Source organism: Rana temporaria, chromosome 5 (genome assembly GCF_905171775.1).
Source record: "Rana temporaria chromosome 5, aRanTem1.1, whole genome shotgun sequence".
NCBI lineage: Eukaryota > Metazoa > Chordata > Amphibia > Anura > Ranidae > Rana > Rana temporaria.
This window is the reverse complement of record NC_053493.1, coordinates 43,323,548-43,341,009: the sequence shown is the minus strand read 5'-3', so window position 1 is coordinate 43,341,009 and position 17,462 is coordinate 43,323,548. Positions and strand designations below refer to the sequence as shown.

Here is a 17,462-nt window from a genome sequence, read left to right as displayed (position 1 = left end):
TCCTCTGTAAGTAAATAAATAATTGAGGACCTGCCAATATGGCACCGTTGTTTTGGTCTTAAGAGAGGACTCATCCTATTTTGAGAAAGTCATGCCAGGAATTTCCCTTAGAAATAAAACAACACGTGATTCAGCATACTGGTACCCACTAAAAAAAATTTTTTAAAAATAATATTTTTTTTTTTTTTTTTACCAATGGCTTCATTCCATATCCATGGAACTGAAGGAAGGCAAAAGATAGAGTTCAGCTCTACCGTAAGTCATTGAATGATGAATGAAACTCTCATAATTAGAACATATCCAAGAATTATTATTTAGGTTCATGGCAGTAGATAATATAGTGTTATAATTGTTCCATGTTATTGACAAGTATATTGGTGTCCTGGGTTGCGGCATTAGAGGTGCTGCTGAAGTATAATGAGTTGTCAAAGCTGTTGCCTGGGGGAGGGGCCCTATTGTTCTTCTTCCTATACACCAAGCAGACTGCAATGGCTGTTCCGGCAACGACTAATATGACAAGTATAGCCACGCCTCCAGCGACACCGTGTGTTGGCTTGTTCTGTTCATTTGTTTGCTTCTCTGTAACTGAAGGCAGAAAAAAATGAATAAATGTTATAAAGTAGTACAGTGGTGTTAAAGAGCAATTCCAGTTCGCACCATGTTGTTTTTATATTTTGGAACCAATATATTGCATTCACGAAATGAACATCAGGATATGAAGTTGAGTTCTCCTTCACAAAACCACAGGTAATATTGGTACATTGGTCGTAGACGTTCAACTTAAAATCATTTTTTTTTTCTGGCTATCTATGTTGCAGTTAGAGAGTTTGGACTGAGCCCATGGAGAAGCTGTCATGATAGGAGGCCACTATCCCAATTAGCTGTGGCTGGGGATATTCCTGCTCTGCAGTTGTGTGTAACAAAAGGGCGGGTATGGTGGCCAATGTCATTATCCACATACAGCCACAGGCCACATTTGGATGATTTCATTGACAAAATATGGCCATGTTGCCAAAGTAGATCCATAATGACACCAGTATCCCTACCACAGCCAATTGGGCCTGCCACCTACTATCAAGTGACAGTTTACCATAGATTTGGACCAAACCTTAGGTAACCACTGCCCTGTTGCCTAACCCAGTGATACAACAGAAAGTGGGGGAAATAGTTCCCCTCCCCCCATTGTAATGGAGATTCCAACACTTCTTTTCCAGAAAAAAAGTTATACTTTACTAGGAGTCCTTAAAACTTCCTATGACCTCTTGACCAATATTAGTGTTGCCTGCTTTGTTGGTAGGGCTTTTAACAAATAATAGGAATTTAACAGTTTAGCATTCAGATTGTATAAGAACTCATGGACATGTTTGGCTTTGTTACGGAGATTCTGACATTTTCATGTGAGTGGAGGGCACCGGCACATCATCCAGCCCCTCTGCCAGCAGCCTGTAAAAGTCTATGAGAGGCTGAAAGCTGTTGTGGCTAGGTGGGGCTGGATTCTGTACCGAGTGCTACTAATAAAGAATACCCAGAGGGCAGAAAGATGGAGTTTTGAGGTACAGAAAAATTGATCAAAATCAAATTATCAAAAAATAGAATATTTTTTATTACATAGACAATATAAAATTACGATAAAATATTTGGGCAAAAACAGCCCTGTGGTTACAGTAAAAAAGAATGGTTGCCTCTGTATTGTAACCACAGGGCTGTTTTTGCCCGAATATTTTATAATAATTTTATATTGTCTATGTAATAAAAAAATTCAATTCTTTTTATAATTTGATGTTGATCGATTTTTCTGTACCTTAAAAACTCCATCTTTCTGCCCTCTGGGTATTCTTTGTTCTATATAATTAGGAGGTGATGTGTTTATAATATCACCAAGCTCCAATATTACCATAATATTGAGTGCTACTAATGTTTAGAGCTGTATGTTCCCAGCAGGGCCGTCTTAATAGCATCATGGGCCCCTGGGCAAAGTAGGGCTCTGGGACCCCTACAATGGAGACAATTTTGGGGCATCGTGGGCTCAAGGACCAGCTGCTTTGGGGAAAGTGCAGGGGCATGTTGGAAAAGGATTTTGCAAACTGTTCCCACAATGTTGGAAGCATGAAGTTATCCAAAATGTCTTCATATGCGAACGCCTTAAAAGTTCCCTTCACTGGAACTAAGGGGCCAAGCCCAACCCCTGAAAAACAACCCCACACCATTACCCCCCCTCCATCAAATCATTTGGACCAGTGCACAAAGCAAGGTCTATAAAGACATGGATGAGCGAGTTTGGGGTGGAGGAACAAGACTGGCCTGCACAGAGCCCTGACCTCAACCCGATAGAACACCTTTGGGATGAATTCAAGTGGAGACTGCGAGACAGGCCTTCTTGTCCAACATCAGTGCCTGACCTCACAATTGCACTTCTGGAAGAATGGTCAAACATTTCCATAGACACTCTCCTAAACCTTGTGGACAACCTTCCCAGAAGAGTTGAAGCTGTTATAGCTGCAAAGGGTGGGCCAACTCAATATTGTACCCTACAGACTAAGACTGGGATGCCATTAAAGTTCATGTGCGTGTAAAGGCAGGTGTCCCAATACTTTTGGTAATATAGGGGCAGATTCACGTAGATGGGCGTAAATTTGGACGGGCGTAACGTATCTGATTTACGTTACGTTACGCCGCCGCAAATTTTTTTAGACAAGTGCTTTATTCACAAGCTGTAAAGTTGCGGCGGCGTAACCTAAATCACCCGGCGGAATTCAAATTCGGCGGGTAGGGGGCGTGTATCATTTAAATGAAGCGCGTCCCCACGCCAAACGAACTGCGCATGCGCCGTCCCTAAAATATCCCAGCGTGCATTGCTCTAAATGACGTCGCAAGGACGTCATTGGTTTTGACGTGGAAATTACATCCAGCACCATTCACGGACGACTTACGCAAACGACGTAATTTTTTTAATTTCTGACGCGGGAACGACGGCCATACTTAACATTGACTGCGCCTCATAGACCCAGGGGCAACTTTACGCCGGGAAAAGCCTAACGTAAATGTCGTAACTTTACTGCGTCGGCCGCGCGTACGTTCGGGAATTTGCGTATCTAGCTAATTTGCATACTCGACTGGGAAATCGACGGAAGCGCCACCTAGCGGGCAAAAAAAATTGCAGTTAAGATCCGACGGTGTAAGAGACTTACGCCTGTCGGATCTAATGAATATCTATGCGTAACTGATTCTATGAATCAGTCGCATAGATACGACGGCGCTAGGCAGAGATAGGACGGCGTATCTGGAGATGCGCCGTCGTATCTATTTTGTGAATCTGGGCCAAAGTGTATGATATTTAGTGAAACGGACTCTGCCTGTCCTGAAATCCTATAGAGCTGGAGTTGGGCACTTCTGATCTGGGAATGAAGAAAAGGTGGGCATATGCTGCTAGGAATAATATGGGTTAAAGAAAACCTGTACTGAATGTGCAAAGCACAGGCTTGCTTAAAAGCTGTACTCTGGGCACAAAACCCCCCCTTTTATTATATCCCTCAGTAGCCACACATTTTATAAATTCACTTTGTCTGCACGAATGCTGTTCCTCAGCCGGATATTACCTTGTAAAAATGGCAGCGATATAATCTCTGTGCTGGACATAGCCTGTGCAGAGCGGAAGACCAAGCAAGTGCCACCCACTAAAGGCTGCTTACAGAAAACTATAACAGGGGGGCGGAGACAAGACCAGTCACCCTGCTCAAGGAAAGAGCAGCAGTGACTGGTCTTTATTACAGGAAGCTCTTGTACAGAGGCAAAATTTCACACTGGATTACTGCACAGATCTGAGGAAATACTCTACACAAATCACTCCAAGATTCAAGGAAGAAGACACATGACTCTTATATCTGGATAATATTTGTTTATCCACAAGTTTAGCTTAAAGTGGATTCAGTATTCTGAGTGAGTATACATTTCACTGTACCTGCAACGGTTGTGTTTTCTGTAGGCTCTGGAACTGCAAAGATAAAATTACAAAAAAATATTTGTAAAATATTTGTAATATTTGTTATAAAAAGTGAAATGATAGTTTGTGGCCTTCCCAGGCACATTGTTGAACACAAAGTATGACTAAAATACTGTTGTATTGTTATGACTTTTATTTGCGCTTTATTGTGTATCTTTGAAAAATACAATAAAAAACATTTGAAAAAAAATATATATATTTTTAGATGTCATTGTAAACCAAATATTCATAAAAAACTAAGGGTATGTTAATCCACATTCATGCACTATTGTCATATGATAACCAAGGTTATTAGTGCTAATATAATGTTTTATTTTATTTTAACCACTTAAGCCCTACATGGGCACGGCAAGGGGCATGGGAGCGGTGAGGGAAGGAGCAGGAACAGATTTACCGGCTCCACAGGTCAGCTGCGGGACGTCCGTCGGAAATTCTGTGTGTGTGTACAGTTTCTATTTTATTTCTCTGACCCTGTGCTGATAGAGTGCCTTTAACCGCTTAAAGGAGTTCTCTGACCTAAAACTTTTAACCCCCGCTGTGCCCGGGCTGTAAAAAAATAGAAAATAAACTTTCACTTACCTGCCTACGATCCCCCGTTGGTCCGATATCGCCGTCCCGTTCTCCGGTCCGGGTCTCTTCCGCTTCCTGTGTGTCGGTGACTCATAGTGCGCTCAGCCTATCAGTGGCCGCGACGGGACATTGCTGCGGCCGCTGATAGGCTGAGCGCACTATGAGTCACCGACACACAGGAAGCGGAAGGGGCCCGGGACCGGAGAACGGGACGGCGATATCGGAACAACGGGGGATCGTAGGCAGGTAAGTGAAAGTTTATTTTCTATTTTTTTACAGCCCGGGCACAGCGGGGGTTAAAAGTTTTAGGTCAGAGAACTCCTTTAACGACCACCGCATGTAATTATACGTCAGCAAAATGGCACCGGCAGGCAGAACGACGTGCCCGCACGTCGCTGCCTTGCCACGAGTCAGGGGTCCGATCGGGACCCCCCCCGGAGCCTCAGGGAGCGATCCGGGATGAGGGTGCGGCTATTCGTTTCTAGCCGCCCCCTCGCGATCGCTCCCCGGAGATGAAGAACGGGGAGAGCCGTGCTTCACTGTGGCGGCTGCATCGATCGTCTGATCCCTTTTATAGGGAGACACGATCGATGACGTCAGACCTACAGCCACACCCCCCCTACAGTTGTAAACACACACTAGGTGAAGCTGAACTCCTTCAGCGCCCCCTTGTGGTTAACTCCCAAACTGCAACTGTCATTTTCACAATAAACAATGCATTTTTTGCTGTGAAAATGACAATGGTCCCAAAAATGTGTCAAAATTGTCCGAAGTGTCCCGCCATAATGTCGCAGTCACGAAAAAAATCGCTGATCCCCGCCATTAGTAGTAAAAAAAATAAAAAATAAAAATGCAATAAAACTATCCCCTATTTTGTAAACGCTATAAATTTTGCGCAAACCAATCGATAAACGCTTATTGAGATTTTTTTTTACCAAAAATAGGTAGAAGAATATGTATTGCATTTTTTTAAAAATTGACGCTCTATTTTTGTTTATAGCGCAAAAAATAAAAACCGCAGAGGTGATCAAATACCACCAAAAGAAAGCTCTATTTGTGGGGAAAAAAGGACGTCAATTTTGTTTGGGAGCCACGTTGCACGACCGCGCAATTGTCTGTTAAAGCGACGCAGTGCCGAATCGCAAAACCTGGCCTGGGCATTTAGCTGCCTAAAGGTCCGGGGCTTAAGTGGTTAAACCCCATTGATTTGTGGAGAGGCTGAATTTATCAGGTGCTGCGGAAGTGAAGAATGTCTGTGGGGATTTTCACTTCTTGCAGAGCTCCATCCCACATTTTTAGATTTTTTTTTTTTTCAACTTAAAGGCCATTTTCGGATCTTCATGTATGAAAGCTGACGCACGGCACATACAGACAGGAGGAAATAATGACTTACCTTTCGGAGTTTTACATATGTATCCTCTGCTGTATTCGCAGTAATCGGTGTCCCAGGTCCCTTTTTTTGCACGCATCGATGCGCAATCAAACAATTGGTCAAATGGATTTCTCTTACCCCAGTTTACGTAGTCCATTGGAGTGCCATCAATCCACAGCCATTTCTCTAAAAGCAATGATATTTGTGAAATGTAAAAATCTGTAATTCCATCCTTTTGGTTTTCAGTAAAAGATAATATTTTCCTTATTTTTGTCACTTTTATATCTGATAGATCACCATCATCTCCGTTTTAAGCCTGGTACACACTAATGATTTTTTATTTTATTAAACCCATTGGGATGAACGGAAAAAAATCTGACAGCTCCGGTCGGAGCCGCTCTACTAACGATCCAATGTTAGTGCAGCGATCTCCCCAGCTGAGCTGTTGTGTTCTGATGGGGGAACAGGGATGGGCTACTGGTTTTCCAGCATGCTAGGCCGGCTTCTGTCAGACCGGCTGACATACACACAGGCTGAATTTTGGATGGTTTTTATTGAACCGGCCGATGCGTACTAAGCATTAGTTAGGAGTATTTGCTTTTTGAAATTAAACACCAAAGTGTTTGTGCTCTAAAGTCCAGAAACTTTTTTTTCTTGCACATTAAAGTGGATGTAAACCCACTCTCATCCTTTCTATACTACTGCCATAGTGCTGATCTACAAGGATATAGATGCCTCCTGCATGTATTCTTACCTGTCAAATGTCTCCCCTCTGTCTGTTATAGGAACTGAAAAACTGCAGATTCTGTGGGTGGGTCTGTTGTCTGGAGTTCTGTGGGTGGAGTCGTGATGTCAGTAGACTCCCCGCCCTCCTCTACACTCCCCTTACACTGAATTCTGCTATGATCACTAACATCCAATCAAAATCCAGAAAAGTAAGCACATGACTTCAGAAAAGGAGTGGGGGTGGGAATTAAAAAATAATGCCTATCTCAGGCTAGTGCATTAAATATGTAAATAACTTGTCACTCACAGCAAGGGGGCGGAGCAGACCAAGGTTTTTCTCTGTAAATCCGTTTTATCTCACTGAACAATAAAAGAGGATTGTTTAGAGCTGGATTAACTCTGTGTTATAAGACTGGGCACAGATGATAGGAAATCTTCTACACTACTAGCTAGATTCAGTAATGCCGCGTACAGACGGTCGTTTTTTGTGATAGAAAAAAACGACGTTTTATGTGATGAAAAAAAACGACGTTTTTGAAACTTCATTTTTAAAAACGACGTAGCCTACACACCATCGTTTTTTCAAAATGCTCTAGCAAAGCGCGGTTACGTTCAGCACGTATGACGCCACTCTGTTCCATTCAAGCTCGCTTCATAACTTGCTTCTGAACGTTGTTTTAAACGTCGTTTTGCCCACACACTATCATTTTAACCACTTCCTTACTGGGCACTCAAACCCCCTTCCTGCCCAGAGCATTTTTTGCGATTCAGCACTGCGTTGCTTTAACTGACAATTGCGCGGTCGTGCGACGTGACTCCCAAACAAAATTGACGTCCTTTTTTACCTACAAATAGAGCTTTCTTTTGGTGGTATTTGATCACCTCTGCGGTTTTTATTTTTTGCGCTATAAACAAAAATAGAGCGACAATTTTGAAAAAAAAAAAACAATTTTTACTTGTTGCTATAATAAATAGCTAAAAAAAAAAAATTACATTTTTTTTTTATCCTCAGTCTAGGCCGATACGTATTCTACATGTTTTTAGTAAAAAAAAAAAAATCGCAATAAGCGACTGGTTTGCGCAAAAGTTATAGCGCCTACAAAATAAGGCACAGAATTTTTTTTTTTTTTCTAGTAATGGTGGCGATCTGCGATTTTTATTGCGACTGCGACATTATGGCGGACACATCGGACACTTTTGACACATTTTTGGCACCATTCACATTTATACTGCAATCAGTGCTATAAATATGCACTAATTACTGTATAAATGTGACTGGCAGGGATGGGGTTAACACTAGGGGGTGAGGAAGGGATTAAATGTATTCCCTATATAGTGTTCTAACTGTGGGGGAAGGGGGGTGACTGGGGGGGGTGACCGATCTGTGTCTCTATGTACAAGAGACACAGATCCGTCTCCTCTCTCCCTGACAGCACCGCTGTCTGTGAGAGCCGGCAATGAGAAATGATCTCATATGTAAACATATGAGATCATCTCTCATTGGCCGCACAGATCGCCTAGCAAACGGCCACTCCGATTGGCCGTTCACGGCGATCTGTGATTGGCTGTGTCCAAGGGACACGGCCAGCACAGCAGTTCCCCGCTGCGCGCTTGGGAGCGCGCGCGGGGAACGCGGAAAGGGGCGGACGTCAAACGACGGCGCCCCAGAGAACTAGAACCACCCTGCGGCCGTATATAGTCGTACGGCCGCCGGGAAGTGGTAAAATGACACAAAAAACTACGTTTTGAAAAACGACACAAAAAATTGAAGCATGTTCGAATTTTTTTTTTGTCGTTTTTCAGAAGACATAAAACGACGTTTTCCCCACACACGGTCATTTTAAATGACGTTTTTAAAAATGTCGTTTTTTTTATCACAAAAAGTGATGGTGTGTACGCGGCATAAGAGTTAGGCCGGCGTATCAGTAGATACGCCGACCTAACTCGGAATCTGCGCCGTCCTAAGTTTAAGTGTATTCTCGAACAGAGATACACTTAAACCTATCTAAGACACGACGGCTTGCGCCGTTAGGCTGGCCGCTAGGTGGCGCTTCCATTGCGTTCGGCGTAGAATTAGTAAATCACTAGATACGTCGATTCACGAACGTACGACCGCCCGTCGCAGTAAAGATGCGCCGTTTACGTAAGGCATTTTCAGGCGTAAAGTTATTCCATCAAATAGCTGGACTAGTAATGTTAAGTATGGCCGTCGTTCCCGCTTCGAAATTTGAAAATTTTACGTCGTTTGCGTAAGTCGTCCGTGAATAGGGCTGGACGTAATTTACGTCCACGTCGAAACCAATACGTCCTTGCGCCGTACTTTGCCGCAATGCACACTGGGATATGTACACGGACGGCGCATGCCCCTCCATTAACATAAAACACGCCCCCTCTGTCTAATTTGAATTAGGCGCGCTTCTATACAGAAGTCATTTTGCAAGTCGCCTCTGAAGTCATCTTCAGGATGCCTTGCCGAGTCACCCCCGAAGTCGTGCCGCCCCAGTGTGAACCGGCTCTTACGGTTGATGTAATGTAGTAACTGAACATTGAGTAAAACTTTGGATTGCGAGCATAATTCGTTCCAGAAACATGCTTGTAATCCAAAGCACTTGTATATCAAAGCAAATTTCTCCATTAAAAATAATGGAAACTCAAATGATTTATTCCACAACCATTTATTCATAGGTCCTTCAGTTTATAGTCCATATAAAAAGATTATAGCAATGTGATAGGTTGTGTAACCATAAAATATCCATCCACAAATGGAAGCCTCCACAAGGGGATAAGAAGCAAAATACAGCAGAAGCTACAGAGTATAAAAGAGAAGAGAGGCGCCTCTAAGTGTAGCAATATGTTGCTAAATGTTGTACCTTCATTAAATGTAACCATATTGCTACACTTAGAGGCGCCTCTCTTCTCTTTTATACTCAGTTGTGACATGACGCTGCTTGTATATCAAGACATTGCTTGTATATCAAGTCAGAATGTATTTAAAAATGTTGCTTGCAAAATGCTCTCAAACCAAGGTTTTACTGTATATGATAACTTGACGACAATGTTTTAGATAAGATACTGCACCTTCTAAATTCTTATATAAACCAATCCAAAAGTAGAGTTCTTTGTCACTGAGCAACGCAGCATGCTCAAACAGAAAATCTGCTTCATGCTGATCTTCAATTGAAACCAATTTGCCTCCTGAAAAGAAGAATTTCAAAATAGTGAAAGGAAACAATATTTTTGTCATATTCAAGAAAAAAAAATGACACCAATAATACTGTATATGCTGTGTGTACTCATGTGTAAAAGCTGAAAGTGGTTGTAAACCCTCCTTTACAACTTAATGTAACCGGCAGTAGCGGTGCGTCTATAGAGGGCGCTGGAGCACCGCCCCCTCTGGCTTTCGCACCGCCACTGATTACAATAACATAGATTCATCTATGTTATTGTTGCCGGCCGCTGGTCTATTCAGATGGCCGGACCTTGAGCACCGGCCACCTGAATAACGGCAGCTGGTTGGCTGTGCGAAAGTGCCTATCAGAGACAGCGGCACATGCGCACTTAAGCCAAATAAAGCAATGGCACTATGTGACGTTGCTTCAGTTGTACTGTGCCGTTATCACGCGAATACGCGGGAGTGACGTCATCACGGTTTCGGCCAATCGCAGCGCAGAAGCCGCGAGACCCGGAAGTCACTCCGGGACAACATGTCTGTGACCAGAGGAGGAGACGTGGACGGCTGCGGGAGCTTTGATCGGAGGTAAGTAAAACATAATCAGCTAGTATGCTAAGTATACTAGCTGAGAATGCCTTTGTCTTGAAGGATTTTTCATTTTTTTTCGTTTTTGAATCTAGGGTTTACTTCCTCTTGAACTCCTAGCAGACATAAATAACACACACCAATGCATCTCAGTATTCACTGGCCCAGATTCAAGAAGCAATTGCGCCTGCGTAACCATAGGTTTCACAGCGCAATTGCTTACTTGCTCCGGCGTTACGAATGCTCCTGATTCAGGAACATCGTAACGCCGACTGCAGCCTAAAATCTGCGTGGCATAAGGCTCATTGTGCTCAGTGTATAGTATGCAAATTGCATACTAACACCGATTCACAATGTTGCGCGGGCCCTGCGTACGCAAGTTACGGAGTTTCCGTGCGGCGTCTTTAGCGTAAGGCTGCCCCTTCTAATAGTAGGGGCAGCCAATGCTAAAGTATACACGCCGTTCCCGCGTCGTGAAATTTGAATTTCACGTCGTTTGCGTAAGTGATTCGTGAATGGCGCTGGACGCCATTCACGTTCACTTGGAAGCAAATGACGTCCTTGCGACGTCATTTGCCGCAATGCACGTCGGGAAAGTTTCCCGACGGAGCATGCGCTCTACGCTCTGCGCAGGAGCGCGCCTAATTTAAATGATTCCCGCCCCCTACGGGATCATTTACATTAGGCGCCCTTACGCAGGGCAATTTTAAAGAGCGCACACGCAATTTACGGAGCTACTGCTCCGTGAATCGCGCGCAGCGCGGATAATTTGCGGGGGCGCAGGGCAAAAACGCTGCCTGTGCCTCCGTAAAAAAGGGGCAAATCGTACCTGAATCTGGGCCACTATTATTAAAGTGTATCTAACCCCAAAAACAAAAATGTAATTTACAGCTTACCAGCCCTTACATGCGGTGGCTGCATTCCTTTTACTCTTTAAGGGCCCTAAAAAAACAGACAGGTGGACCTGATCGGAAACTCCATGTGGATCTATGGGCAGGCTGATGTGAATGGACTGTCTATTTTCCCCCGCCTATCCCCGAGTTCATCCAGAAAAAAATAGGTAAAGAACCTCTTTGGTTTTACTGGATCTAAATGTGACGGATTGGATGCAGCCCGTGTTCATTGTGTCCCACTTCTAAGTCTAGAGTTATGCCTTAATGCTGATTTTCGCATGAAAGCAAACTCCTGCCTAGAACTTATGCAGCGTACACACGATCGTTTTTAATGTCATGGAAAGAACGACGTTTTTCTCGACGTGATTCTTCTCAAGCCTGCCTTGCATACACACGATCGTTAAAAAAAAAATGCTCGAGCAAAGCGCGGTGACGTACAACACGTACGACGGCACTATAAAGGGGAAGTTCCATTCGAATGGCGCCACCCTTTGGACTGTTTTTGCTGATTTTGTGTTATTAAAAGTTTGGTGAGAGACGATTCACGCTTTTCAGTCTTCGTGCTTTTCCGTCTGTAATGCCCTGTACACACGATCGGTTTGTCTGATGAAAACGGTCTGATGGACCATTTTCATTGGACGTACCAATCGTGTGTGGGCCCCATCGGTGAAAAAACGTAGAACCTGTTGTAAAATTATCTGATGGTTAAAAAACCGATGGAAAAAAATGATCGTCTATGGGCAAGTCCATTGGTTAAAAATCCATGCATGCTCAGAATCAAGTTGACGCATGCTCTGAAGCATTGAACTATATTTTTCTCAGCACGTCGTTGTGTTTTACGTCACCGCGTTGGACACGATCAGATTTTTAACTTATGGTGTGTAGGCAAGACTGATGAAAGTCGGCTTCATCGGATATCTGATGAAAAAATCCATCAGTCCGTTTTCATCGGATGAACTAATCGTGTGTACATGGCATTACAGCGTGATGGTGAGTAAAGGGAAAGATCACAAGTGACTGGGCAACCTAAAACAAGTGAAGGCAAGTGAAGTGTTACAACATGGTAGCAATAAAATGAACGATCTCTATATATAAAATGGTGGCACACATATGATCCGAGGCAGAAAAGTCCAAAGCAGAGGACCACACAGTCAATAAAAAGTCTGATTCAACTGATGGATGGAAGAAGAGAAAACAATCGAATGGTAGAAGACCCCGCAACCGAATCTTGTGAGAAAGGCAAGCCGCACACCACACACACCTCTAGTGGTCCCAGCAGCTCACCTCACAGCTGGCATGTATAGCCTGATCAAAAAAGCTTGCATATGACGATCTGGTCTTGTAACGGATGCTGTTCTTAAGGTCCCAGTACCAGGCAACACATGCAAGGAAATAACACAAAGTTTTTTGATCAGGCTATACATGCCAGCTGTGAGGTGAGCTGCTGGGACCACTAGAGGTGTGTGTGGTGTGCGGCTTGCCTTTCTCACAAGATTCGGTTGCGGGGTCTTCTACCATTCGATTGTTTTCTCTTCTTCCATCCATCAGTTGAATCAGACTTTTTATTGACTGTGTGGTCCTCTGCTTTGGACTTTTCTGCCTCGGATCATATGTGTGCCACCATTTTATATATAGAGATCGTTCATCTTATTGCTACCATGTTGTAACACTTCACTTGCCTTCACTTGTTTTAGATTGCCCAGTCACTTGTGACCTTTCCCTTTACTCACCCTCAGTCCTAGTTATATATTTTTCACAGCGCAGACACTTTTCACCTGTTCATTATATTATTATTTTTTGTCTATTAAGGTAGACCTTCTTAGTGTTTGCAGCAGTGCTCCCTCCACCTCCCTTTCCCCCTCCCTTCCCTATTCACAGACAGCGCAGGTGTTTTACCCTATTCATTACAGCGTGATGAATGTGCTTTCTCCATTACGAACGGTAGTTTTACCAGAACGGGCGCTCCCGTTTCATAACTTGCTTCTGAGCATGCGCGTTTATTTCCTGTCGTAAAAGCGTACACATGACCGTTTTTCACAATGAGAAAAACAACGGGAAAAAATAGAGCAGGTTTTAAATTTTTAACGCCCATTTTTCTCTTCGCGAAAAATGCTCTGGAGTCTACACACACTCGTTTTTAATGATCATTTTTCTCGTCATGAAAAATGGTCGTGTGTATGCGGCATTAGGCAATTAGTGAAACTTTGGATCGGCAGCACACCCACACAAGAAGTAAAGTAGAAAGTCTTTATTGAAGCATAAATATGTGATTTTGACAAAGCACTTCTACAGTGTGAAACGCGTCAACCTGCCTACATTTCCCCTGCCTGTACCCATCCATTGCTTTTATTATATTTATGCTTCAATAAAGACTTTCTCCTTTACTTCTTGTGTGGGTGTGTGGCCGATCTGACGTTTTCCCGTTCCATGATTTCTGCTGCAGTGGCAGGGCATGCATCCCACCTCTCACAAGCAACCTTGGAGTGTTACCGATTGTATCACCTGTGAGCAGTGGTCCCTTTCCTCTAGGCAATTAGCGAGTGTCATTCTAGTTCCCCCCCATTAGGTTATCTAAGCCCCACCCACTGACTCCCTGCATGGGAGATGCATGTCTGCGCCCTGTGTGAATTGACCATTAAACAGAATATCGCAGTCAGCAGGTGGGAGTGCCGCTAAATTCAACCCATTCAAGTAAATGGAGCCATGCCCCTCAACACGGTGAATCAGCATTTTGAAGTTGACATATCTCCTCATTGCTGCCATTCAAACACCCTCTGAAAAGCAATCCACTGTGGATTGTTTTTCAGAAGAGTGGCAATATAGCCACACATGTTAACCACTTAAGGACCGGACCTTTAGGCAGCTAAATGACCCAAGGGGTTTTTACAATTCGGCACTGCGTCGCTTTAATAGACAATTGTGCGGTCGTGCGACGTGGCTCCCAAACAAAATTTGCGTCCTTTTTTCCCCACAAATAGAGCTTTCTTTTGGTGGTATTTGATCACCTCTGCGGTTTTTATTTTTTGCGCTATAAACAAAAATAGAGCGACAATTTTGAAAAAAATGCAATATTTTTTACATTTTGCTATAATAAATATCCCCCAAAAACATATATAAAACATTTTTTTCCCTCAGTTTAGGCCGATACGTATTCTTCTACCTATTTTTGGTAAAAAAAATCGCAATAAGCGTTTATCGATTGGTTTGCGCAAAATTTATAGCGTTTACAAAATAGGGGATAGTTTTATTGCATTTTTAGTAATTTTTTATTTTTTTACTACTAATTGCGGCGATCAGCGATTTTTTTCGTGACTGCGACATTATGGCGGACACTTCGGACAATTTTGACACATTTTTGGGACCATTGTAATTTTCACAGCAAAAAATGCATTTAAATTACATTGTTTATTGTGAAAATGACAGTTGCAGTTTGGGAGTTAACCACAGGTGGCGCTGTAGGAGTTAGTGTTCACTTAGTGTGTGTTTACAACTGTAGGGGGGTGTGGCTGTAGGACTGACGTCATCGATCGAGTCTCCCTATAAAAGGTATCACTCGATCGATACGCCGCCACAGTGAGGCACGGGGAAGCCGTGTTTACATACGGCTCTCCCCGTTCTTCAGCTCCAGGGAGCGATCGCGACGGAGCGGCTATAAACGAATAGCCGCACCGTCGTCCCGGATCGCTCCCCGAGGGAATCCGACCACCGATCGGACCCCCGACCCACGTCTAGGCAGGCACGTACAGGTACGTTGATGTGCCTGTCCGTGCCATTCTGCCGACGTAAATGTACATGAGGCGGTCGGGAAGTGGTTAATGAGCCCTTACAGTGTTTTATTGTGCTTACCGTACTGAAGACATTTGATGGATGCCCGACCCCAGGTGGTATCCATTGAAGCTTCCAGAAAATAGCAATGGCTGCGGAAAGGAATCCAACTTATGGACGATGAGTTTGGGCATTTTCCAGGTATTTCAGGGGATTCGGTGGGAGCTATCACTGAAAACAAGAGAAGTTAATGCTTTCATGAGAAATACAATTCTTCTGCCACGTTGTGTAAAGCTTAAAGCTGGCTATACGCTGATAGATTTTTGTACAAGCATTCGTACGAAAAATCTCTTCAGAACATTCAGTCTATGTTCTATGCGGTTTATGCGTTTTTCAGGCACGTTTTGCCGTGCATTTTGCGTTTTTAAACCTGTGTTTTTGCATGCATATTTCATGCATTTTGTGTTGTGTTTTTTTTATGTCCCTTTAAAAACACTGGCCCGGATTCACATACATTGGCGCATATTTATGCCGGCGTAGCGTATCTAATATACGCTACGCCGACGTAGCGCAGAGAGGCAAGCACCGAATTCGAAAAAGCACTTGCCTCCCAAACTGCGCTGGGTTCCCTCGGCGTCAGACGTGGTAGGTGGAAGTGGGCGTGAGCCATGCTAATGAGGCATGACCCCATGCAAATGATGGGCCGAGTGCCATACAAGTACTTAAAACGAACGTCGCATGCGCCGTCCCGTGGACGTATCCCAGTGTGCATGCTCAGAATCACGTCGGAACTACTCCCTAAGATACGACGGGTCACTGCCTACGACGTGAACGTAACCTACGCCCAGCCCTATTCACGTACTACGTAAACGACGTAAAATACGATGGCTGTGTTCCCTGGTCCATACCTTAGCATGAGTTGCGCCTCATATATGGGGAATAACTTTACGCCGGACGCACGACTTACGCAAACCGCGTATATTAAGCGCCGGGCGCAAGTACGTTCGTGAATCGACGTATCTTCCTCATTTGCATATTTGAATAGGAAATCAATGGGTGCGCCACTTGCGGCCAGCGTAACTCTGCGCCCACGATACACCGGCGTAGGAAAGTTACGTTGGTCGGATGAAGCCTATTTTCAGGCGTATCTCAGTTTATGGGCACGGCGCATAGATACGACGGCGCATATTTACACTTACGCGGCGTATCTCGAGATACGTCGGCGTAAGTGCTTTGTGTATCCAGGCCTTAGTATTATATATACAGTTGTGCTCATAAGTTTACATACCCTGGCATAATTTATGATTTCTTGGCCATTTTTCAGAGAATATAAATATATATTAACACATATTAACACAAAAACTTTTCTTCACTCATGGTTAGTGTTTGGCTGAAGCCATTTATTATCAATCAACTGTGTTTACTCTTTTTAAAACATAATAACAATAGAAACTACCCAAATAACCATGATCAAAAGTTTACATACCCTGGTCATTTTGACCTGATAACATGCACACAAGTTGACACAAAGGGTTTGAATGGCTATTAAAGGTAACCATCCTCACCTGTGATCTGTTTGATTGTAATTAGTGTGTGTGTGTATAAAAGGTTAATGAGTTTCTGGACTTCTGACAGACCCGTGCATCTTTCATCCAGTGCTGCACTGACATTTCTGGATTCTGAGCCATGGGGAAAGCAAAAGAATTGTCAAAGGATCTGCGGGAAAAGGTAGTTGAACTGAATAAATCAGGAAAGGGATATACAAGGAATTGAGAATGCCAATCAGCATGAGTGTTCAAACTCTAATCAAGAAGTGGAAAATTAGGGGTTTTGTTGAAATCAAACCATGGTGAGGTAGACCAACTAAAATTTCAGCCACAACTGCCAGGAAAATTGTTTGGGGTTTTTGACCAAGAGGAGTCGGATGGATATACCAAATTATTTCTTAGGCCCCGTACACACAAGAGGATCTATCCGCTGGAATTTATCCGCGGATCACTTTCAGCGGATAGATCCGCTGGTGTGTACAACCCAGCGGATATTTATCCGTGGATATTTTTCAGGCTGATGGTTTTCCAGCGGATCAAAATTTCTTAGCATGCTAAGAAATCGATCCGCTGGATCCAGTCCAGCGGATTGATCCGATGGTCTGTACAGACTCACCGGATCAATCAGTCCGATTCCCTCCCTCGCATGCGTCGTAATGATTCGACGCATGCGTGGAAGTCCTTATATTACAGCGTCGCGCACGTCGCCGCGTCATCATCGCGGAGACGGCGCGACACGTCACCGCGGAGGGAATTCCGCGCGGATTTTGATCTGATGGTTAGTACAACCATCAGATCAAAATCCGCCAGAGGATTTATCCGCGGAAACGGT

At 43.7% G+C, this 17,462-nt stretch overlaps 1 protein-coding gene across 1 annotated transcript in view; it reads right to left on the bottom strand.

Moving 5' to 3' along the window:
• Positions 1-286: 286 nt before the first annotated feature.
• The window catches only part of LOC120939983 (macrophage mannose receptor 1-like), a 145,683-nt gene continuing 128,507 nt past the window's right edge, over positions 287-17,462 (bottom strand). The window contains exons 26-30 of the mRNA XM_040352475.1: positions 15,165-15,314; positions 9,747-9,863; positions 5,964-6,128; positions 3,959-3,991; positions 287-585 (exon numbers count right to left, since the gene is read on the bottom strand). Of these exons, the coding sequence (XP_040208409.1) occupies positions 344-585; positions 3,959-3,991; positions 5,964-6,128; positions 9,747-9,863; positions 15,165-15,314 (707 nt within the window). The 3' untranslated portion in view covers positions 287-343. The remainder of the gene's footprint in view (positions 586-3,958; positions 3,992-5,963; positions 6,129-9,746; positions 9,864-15,164; positions 15,315-17,462) is intronic.